The sequence below is a fragment of the Agelaius tricolor genome, unplaced genomic scaffold (genome assembly GCF_023055355.1).
Source record: "Agelaius tricolor isolate 1412-34295 unplaced genomic scaffold, bAgeTri1.0.p SCAF_34, whole genome shotgun sequence".
Lineage (NCBI taxonomy): Eukaryota > Metazoa > Chordata > Aves > Passeriformes > Icteridae > Agelaius > Agelaius tricolor.
Genome location: NW_027269294.1, coordinates 4037876 through 4047095, shown reverse-complemented (window position 1 = coordinate 4047095; position 9220 = coordinate 4037876). Strand labels below are relative to the sequence as shown.

General features: G+C 43.0%; 1 protein-coding gene across 3 annotated transcripts in view; it reads left to right on the top strand.

Annotated features, from left to right (window-relative positions):
- The first annotated feature begins 1051 nt into the window (after positions 1–1051).
- Positions 1052–9220, top strand: part of PRDM5 (PR/SET domain 5) — a 58904-nt gene continuing 50735 nt past the window's right edge. For all 3 annotated transcript variants that reach the window (XM_071452312.1, XM_071452311.1, XM_071452310.1), the window contains exons 1-2: positions 1052–1144; positions 5473–5556. In XM_071452312.1, coding sequence (XP_071308413.1) covers positions 1052–1144; positions 5473–5556 — 177 coding nt within the window. The remainder of the gene's footprint in view (positions 1145–5472; positions 5557–9220) is intronic.

Below are 9220 nucleotides of genomic sequence, written 5' to 3'. Positions count from 1 at the left end.
TTCTAACACTTTGCTGGAAAAGTATGAGCTTTTAATATTTAACTTCTACTATTTATACACCTGTTAACGTAAAAAGAGGTAGAGAGAAAAGAACTTGTTACGCTCCAGTGGTTTAATTATTATCATTAGCAGCACAATTTAAAAATATGTCTATAAATAGCTTTTTCCTCCTTTCCCTCTTTTTCCTTCTGCTTGCCTCATATGCCTTCATACTTATTTTTAATTCCTTAATCAGATATGATCACAAATCCCTTTTCTAGTTACAAACTCCTGTTCTAGCTACACCACTTGAGTTTAGAGAGCAACAATGAGTATAGTGTGACTGAAAATCCCCAAGAAAGCTATTCAGTTTCTAGAAGGTCAATGTGTATGGTGCATATATATAATGTGTACTCATAATGTATATTGTGCGTATATATAATGCGTATTTATAATGTATATTGCGGTTTTGTGAAAGAGTACTGGTGTGATGCTAACAACCCGTGGAAGTCGAAGTTTTCCTCCCTGTTCGACTACACTGTGTGTACTTTTAGTCAAAAAACCATGCCTTTTCTGGGTACGTCGTAAGAATATACAGAATGTTTGTTTATTTTTTTAGACAAAAAGCGTCGCGTTTGCGCGTTCGCAAGGATGCCCGATTTCTGCCTTTAGATCCGCGCTCCCTCAAAACCAACCGCCGAAAGGGAAGGATTACTTGGTTTAGAAGGGAAGCTGCCTTCACGCACTGGTGGAAGAGGGAAAAAGAGGTGGGACAAACCCGGGTTGGGGGACAAACCCTCACGGGACCCCGCCGCCCCCTCACGGGACCCCGCCGTCCCCTCACGGAGCCGCCGCTGCCCCGCCGGGCGCGCGCGCCCCCTGCAGCCGCCCCGCCCCGCGGCGCGCGCTGGCCCCTCCCCTCAGGAGCCGGGGGAGCCCCCGCATCCAGCCCCTCTTCCTGCCCCCCTCTCCCGGACTCCCGCTCGCCGCTCCCGGTGGGATGGAAGTCCCCCCGTAAAAGCCTCTTCCTTCTCCCCGGTAGCAGGCGGCGGGCCCCGTGTTCGGTGCAAAAATGCTGGGCATGTACGTGCCGGATAGGTTCGCCCTGAAGTCGTCCCGGGTGCAGGACGGGATGGGGCTCTACACGGCCCGCAGAGTGAAGAAGGTGGGTGATGGCGGGGGAACGGCCTGGCCCGGCCCGGCCCGGCGGGGAGCGGCTGCCACGTATCACCGGGGAGTTGGGCGGCTCTCCCGCCCCTCTGCCCCGCTCCAAGTTCGCCTGAGCCGCGCTGTGCCCGCCCGGGCTCCCTGTGCTCACGGGAGGCGCCGCCCGCCCGCTCCCCCCTCCCGGTACCAGGAGCCTCCCGGGGCGCTGCCGCCTCGGGCGGGACGGGGCGCGGGGGCCGGCGGAGGGTTTTTGCTCTGAGGAATTTTATTTTCCCTATTTTGTGATTTATTTATTTATTTAATTTTTTTTTTTTTTTTTTTTTTTTAACTTGGTTTGTGCGTCTGGCGCAGTTTTGAGGGCAGAGCTCTCCCGGGCGGGACCGCCTCCGTGAGGGTCCGGCTCTGAGGGCAGGGAGGCCGCCCGGGGTTCTCGGGCTCCCGTCACCTCCCTCACGGCTCTCCGGGCTCGCTCGGCCGGACCGTGCTTTAATTCCTTTTCTCGGCGTAATAAAGCCGGGCCCCTGAACGATGTAATTCAGCTGAACCCAGTCTCGTACTCCAACCAGGTGATGCCTCTTCACACTTCATAATTGAAAGTATCTTGATGATGTGAAATTCCAGCTGAGACTGTCCGGGCGGCTTGTTAGGACACATAAAGGCATAACAAAGCTATGAACCCTTCATTAGTGTACACTTTTCTGTGTTTTGTCTGTTTCGCCTTCCATCTTTGTCCGCGTTTTGGCTCTGATTTTTTTTTCCTAATTTTTCACTGGTTTCATCAACAGGACTTAGACTCGATGGGGTGGAGGTCTCACATTTTTAAGGTGTCCCTGAGTGTTAAGGGGACCGTGAGGGAACAATTTTATTTCGTTTGGTTTAATTCTTTAAAACTTTTCTACTGAGATTCTGAAGTTTCATTTCAAAACTTTTTGGGTTCACACAGCAAGGAAGGTTGGACACTATTAGCATTTGTTAATTTCTGGACTCTGAAATAGAATGAAACTCATGGGAATTAGTATCTGCAATTCAGAGCTGGGGGTCTGAGGTTCTGTCCTTTACACTGTTGACAGCTGAACCATTAGAGCTGCTTGCTGGGGCATATAAAGCGTTCTCCTGCTTGAATTATTCCACCTTACTTAGGAACTTCATACAGGCAAAGTGTGTGGGGTCAGAGCTGTGCAAGAACAGGCAGAGGAACCAAGTCTTGAGTTGCTCTGTGGTTTGTTAAAACATACTCCTAAAATTTGTTGGGGACCTAAGTCCCGTGTTCTTTGTTGGGAGAAGGGTGGATGTGTAAGTAACGCAGGTGGTACACTGGACACCGGTACATGGAGCCAGACTCCACGTTGCTCTTTTCCATGGAAAGAAAATTCACACCTGAATTGCTCTCAACTTGTTCCCCTGTCTAGTAATGAAGCAGAAGTACCACACTTTGTGGCTGTGATTAACAGCAGCTTATAGGTGTTAAATGAATTCCGTGGAGTTTTGGGATTGGGAGGAGGTGTTGAAAGTGACACTTTATTGTGAAGTGAAACCTAAGTTGCTAAGTATTAAATACTGCACTGTTTTCTCTCTGTTGCTGCCACACAATTGCAGTTGTCTGAACTGAAAGTAAAAAAAAAAAACAAATTGGATGAATTCATAATCAGAAATTGCAGTATAAGCTCTCCAAGTATTCTGGAGGCCTCTGAAAATTCTGCTAATAGCAAAGTTTTGGTAGTAATACATTCTGAACTGCTGCTGCCTGCCATCTGCTTGTGTATATATAGTGTATATATAGGCCTGGGGGCCTTTCAAGATTTTGTTTGTAATCATAAAAGGTGCAAATTTTTGTTTTGTTGCCTTACCAAAGCTGTGATTCCCGTGTACCTTCTGTTTTCCATGAGCTGGCCTCAGGCTGCAGGGCACTCACCTCATGAAGCTCTCTGTGTAATTGTCAGAGAGCCATTGCATTTCTCAGTGTTTTGCTGCAACTGGAGGATTAGTCACTGCTGCTTTTTTGAAAGCAACTGTTGAAAATAGCTTTTTTCAGCACTGGAAAAATGTGCTTTTCTATACTGAATCATTTCTCTGCCTTCAGACTGTGTTGGGTGCTGGCTTTCATTGAGCAGAGGGGAAGTTGAAGTCTTGAGTGTGTTTTTGATTAATGTATGTTGGCATATAACAACATGTCTATTAACCAGAAATAATGTATGTATATGTACATATATATGAAGAAAATGGTCTGAAAAGCTGAACAAATAATTGCACTTATCCCCATGGACCAAGGCATCAGGTTTTGGTTACCCCCCCAAATTTGAGAAGCCATAAAAAGTGCTCAGCAATCCGCATCACCTGCAGCTTATGTTGTGTTTACTCTGTGTTCAGCGGTGGACGTGTGTCACCCTGAGTTTTTAAGATTTTCTAAGCCTTCTGATGTTGACATTCTTGTAGTGAATTTTCTCACACACTTTCTGTAAATAACTTATTGTTTTGCATTCCTTTATGGAAGAGGAGAGAGTTGATTGACTGTTGGTTTAACCAGTGGCATTGGAGAGGTGCCACTGTCACCCTCCAATCCACTGTCACTTTTGGAAAACTATAAATGTTGGAGTCAGAAAATAAACGGCCCTTTTCTCTCTTTCACCTTGAGAACGGTGTGAGCGTGTGTTCCTTTGTGTCCTATAACGACAGATGTGTTGCTTTTGCCCTTGTTCTGAGCTTCCAGAAGGTCTTCAATATTTGAATATTGCAGTAGGGATTTCCAGGTTTGGAGTGCTGAGGTGGGAATGGCGTGTGGTGTTTGCTGTTGCTGTGCTTCAGCGATGGGTGACATTAGCACTGTGGGTGCTGTACGCATACAGCTCTATTTGCCTATTTCCACCTTCCTTGCCCATGAGGTAAGAGAAGGAGGAACTTTCAGCCTGAGTGTTGAATCCCGGGATTTGGAAAACTGGCAGGGGAGGAACTCTGACACTATTTGTCAGCAGAATGATGAAGGGTGGTATGGAAACGGATGAGAGCTAAGGCTATGAAGGCCCAGAGTGCCAGTTTTTACTGCCACTGCCCCTCTCTGGCTCCTTTCTTGCTCTGGGCTCCAGTTGCTGACTTCTGCTGTACTCGTGTTTTTACCTTCTGCTTTGCTGTTCCTTGTAGTGAAAAGTTCTTTGTGCATATTTAAAAATTTGTCCCTCAGTTCTGTTGCCTCATTCTGCAATGTCAGTTTCCTTTTCCTTTGTTTATTACCACTTCAGGTTTAATTTTAAATACAAGTTGTTTGTTTTTCTAAAAAAAATTGATTTCCTGTTTCCAAGAGGAACAGTCCTGGATGTTTTCCATTCCACTTTTTTTTTCTTTACCTGTAGGCAATCTGTAAAAACTAAGCAAGAAGGAAAGCATGTAGCAGGCTATTGCTGGGAATATGGAATGTGTCTGGAGGAAGGGATAAGTGGACAAGATCAATACTTTTTTTTAAACCAAAATACAGTTGCTTTTAAAAGAAACAGCTTTTCTATATATATGCTTAAAATCTCTAATGCTTGAAAGGATAAGTGCTTTTGGATGTGAATGCTGCCTGAAGGAGCACAGCATCCTGCATGGCAGGTTTTAGGGCCTGTCCCTGTGTGTGGGGGGAACTTGGGCCTATGGGAGGTGAAAGTCCTATTTAATTATTTTGCCCTGCTGCTCCTGTGACGTCTGTGCAGGAAAAAACCCCTGATGCCAAATACTTTTGGAAGAACATATTAATGGATGCTTTCACAGCGGGTGTTATGACTAGCAGGTGGTAGAACATTTTAATTTTGTTTATGAAGGCTCAAATTAATTCACAAGCACGTGCATACTCCCTTACAATTTTCAACAAACCTCTCTGTATGATCAAGCCCTCAGTTATGCAGTCTTTTGATTTGTGGCACTTCAAAAAGTAGCGTTGCAAATAATCTCACAAATAAATCTAATGTAAACTTGGTGCGTGCCAAGTTCTTTGTTTTAGTTGGATGCCTGTTGCAAGGTGCTTCCTGAAATTTTTGTAAGAAATATAAGAAATTTGACTTGTAAATTTCAGCCTTATTTAAAATAAAGAAAAATCCTGCTTCCCAGAGGAGAAATAAGCCTGCAGAAGGTAGATATGGTTTTATAAGGTTCTTCAAAGCATGAGAAGAATGGGAATGAGCTTCAAGTTGAACCCTCAAGCATGTGCACCTTCTTGGCAATAAAGTAGGACAATAAAGGAAAACTCTCCTTTCCTGTTTGAGGCTAAAAATGACTCCTCTGCTGGAGTTTGGTGATTGGCTTGGCTTTTTCTTTTTTCCTCCTACTGATTCTTTTTCTGATATAATTTTTCCTCAGGGTGAAAAGTTTGGCCCCTTTGCAGGGGAGAAGCGAATGCCGCAGGAAGTGGATGAGAGCACAGACTGCAGGCTCATGTGGGAAGTGAGTACAGTGACTTCACTGCACCTTGCACCAAGTGTTCTCACAATCAGGTTTTACTGTAACAAATCCTTTCTGTTTTGTGTCGTAGCTTAAAGATCCTGTAGTGAGATTTTGTATTTTTAAATTACGCTGCCTGGGTGGAGGAGGATTGACTGCTTTAAAGCTAAAGAAAAAACAAATGATGCTTTCTAATCGATGAAGTGTGAAAAAACATCAAGTCAAGCCAAATACAAATATAGTAACACTGTGAAAAATCATTAAAACATGTGAAAATAATTAGAAAAATGAATTTGAATTGGGAAGCAGATTGTAAGTTACAGAGATACTGATTTATGCTAATCAACAGGTACCAGCTTATGGCTTCCTTCTGCTGTAATATGAAACATTTCCCAGTGTGACACTTGTGTTGGGATTTGGATCAAACTGCATGAGCAAAGTTTTAAAATTTTACCAGTTTGTAATGCAATGAGTAGGTGTGAGCTCTTTAGTAAAATAGAAGCCTGGTGCTGTGGGCAACTTTTTATTTTTTATATGCATTGGGCAGGAACAGCAGTTGATGCACTAGTTCTTGTATTTAGGTACATAACCCGTCCTAGCTCCTGTTGTTCCTCTGTGTGCCTGAAGTAAAATATGAGTTCACCAGTTGAGGAGATTACACTGACTGAAAAATACTGGCAATAACAACATTTCCAACTTGCTAAAAATGCCTTCTTTCCAGTGCCTCTGTTCTGTCTTTGTAATCTTTATTTACTGCTGCAGTTCTTTGAGCAGAATTTAATTTTTTTCTTTTTTTCCTTTTTTTTTCTCCTCAGCCAAGCAGTTTCTATTGAATGCACATTTAGTCCTCTTTTACACCAGGGAGAAGACTCATTTCTTACTTTTGTACCTTTCTGTGCTTAGAGGTGGAAGGACTGTTTACTGCATGGTACAAAAAAACCTTATGTTTGACATCTGGCTTAAAGCACTATCAGAGCATTTAGCACAAAATACATGTTTATTTGAAAAATCTCTGGCATTAACATCCCTGAGCAGCTTATGAAGAGAGCAGAGTATTGATGCAGCCCTAGCAGAGCTACAGATAGATTCCATGCCCTAGAAAGATGTGAGGATGTTGAAAGCCCATCTCTTTTAACCCAAGCTCAGTGTAAATATTGTGAGTGGTGAAATATCCTTAGGTGATTGCTAGCTCCAGCCTGTGAAGCTCTGTTTTCTCCCTTTCTTCTGTCGATTTCAATCTAGGGGTGTGCCCCAAATGCCCTTTCCCAGAGAGGAGGTGTGGATCATTCGTTCCCCTTTCCCTTTTGGGTTATGTACTCAGAGGAGCCACTTCCATCCTCTTTGTTCCCAGCTGGACCCAGAGCAGTACAGTGTGCTTTTATTGCAGGTGTTTGCTGAGCACAGTCCATGTTAGTGTGCCCTGGCTCACTTGGCCCTTCCTGATGTTTCTGCAGGTTGTTTCAAATCAGTGAAATGCTTGTGCTAGAGCAAGGTTTTCAGAAAAGACAGTGGGTGGATTACAGCAGTGAGAAGGCCTTTAGGTTTATTGGAAAGCTTTATGATTTTCCAGATTCCTCATTGCTCATACTTAACTAGATTTATCTGTTTCTGCACGACAGGAAAGAAAAGGCAAATACATTTATTTATTGGTGACACTAATGTGACCCCGTTGACAGCAAATCAGAAAATGAGGTTTTTATGAGCTGTTTTAAAATCATTTCATAAGATCTTACTGTAACCTAGTTTTGAGAGCCTTGAAAAGATTCCTGCATACCAAATTTTATGACTTCCTGAATGTTTTAAACCAAGTTGTTCATGTTTACTGAAGTTGATCTGAACGTGAGCTTTATAATATAATTTAAATCATGCTGGGAGTAGTCTGAAGTTGAAAATTGAGACCAGGAATGCAGAAAGTAAGACTTGAACAGCCCAAGTAGATGGTTATTCCAGAGCCTGTGGGAAGCACGCACAGAAACTGGCCAAGTTTGTGTGTAGTCAGCTGTACCAAAGATATTAAAAATAATTAATTTGAAGGCTATTGGCGGGAGGCACACTAAAGCCTGACTTCACAGTCTGATGGCAGTCAAAAAAAAAATGTTTTCAGAGAGAACACCTTCAGAAAGAAGTCTCAAGCAGTAGAGGCTTTTTGTAAGTCAAGGAAAAAATTGGGCATTATTGCAACATTTCTCTCCTTGGCATGTGATGCCTGGGATCCAGGCTGCAATTTTATGGAATATTTTGCTGTGAGGAAGTCTGCCACATGCATTTCTAGTTGTGCAGAGCAGTGCTCTGTGATGTGGTCTGTTTTGATCCAGCCTTTCCTTTTTCTTCGAGACCAGCACTGCGAGTTGGCATCTCTGGGGCATCGCGTTGAGATGGAATTGCACGCCTTGTTTTCGTTTGGTCTCAGGGAAAACGTGGCACCTAGAACATGTACTGAGCCCAGTGGTTTTGTGCAGTAAAATACTGAAGATGGTAGAGTTTCTACTTAAATTAAATATAGCAGAATGCCATTACTCTGTCTGTAGCATGCATAGTTGTGAAGAAATCAAAGGTTTATACTTGCTCATTCAACAGATTCCTGGGAAGTAGAAGATTCCAATGGGTGGGAAGCATCCTTGATCTTGCTGTTATCTTTGTAAAGAGCTACAGGCTGAAATGTTTTATTTATGAGTGGTGTGAAAGGAAAAAAAAAACCCTCAAACAAGCCTGTGGTAGCCATTTAGTTAAGAGTGATAATAAAAAGCCAAGAAAATGTCCAAATCGCTTTGTGCTTTCTCTTTCTTTTTGTTAAGAAAACACCTCTTTGTTATCCCCTAGCTCTCTATTCCTGTACTGGTGAAGGACGTTTATTATTTCATCACCAGCTTGTTGCTGGTGATCAATTAAGAGTTGTGTTCTTACAGCTTGATTAAATACTTCTTTGTGTGTATCAGTAAACTTGGCACAGCAGCTTTGAACTGTATTTGCTGGAGAAGCAAGTGCTTAAAGGCAAGCAGGAAATAATCTTCAGGTTAGAAGTTCACAGACGTTTTTGCTGTGGAGGCTCCGATGTGCCTTTGTGAAGGGAAGATATCAGTTCATTTATGCATGTTCAGTTCCTTTTCTTCATTATCCTTAACCAAGAAAGGGGAATTCATTTCACTCCTACTGGATTGTGGCAGGCATATACTACTGGTGATGACTTTGGCAAATGCTGAAACAGGGAGCGCTGGAAAGATTTGGTCCTGCTTCAAATACTCTGACATTCCATGAAGAAATGTTGGTCAGGGTTGGATGGAACATAATACACCATGTAATGCTGAATGTTACATATTTTGGGTTGGGTTTCTGTCTATCTGCCAGGATCATGTTTTCTTCATTGTTACATTAAAACCAAAGAGATCTGAAAACGGTCTTTCAATGGAAGCCAATGTTTGTGTTTATTTATATAAGAAAATGAAATGAACTTACATTTCTACTGCTTCATTTGCATCACTTTTGCTGTGACAGTTGTTTTCAGTTAAATAAGCCTGCCTGAAAACTGGTGAGGGCAACAGAAAATCTGCTACTCACTGCAGCCAGCTTCAGATCAGAGCTGTGGTGTTTAGGATTGAGGTATAACAAGTCAAGCACATTAAGCTTGGTGTGTTTTGGTGGCTTTGGTTTTTTTTTCCTTCTTTCTTTG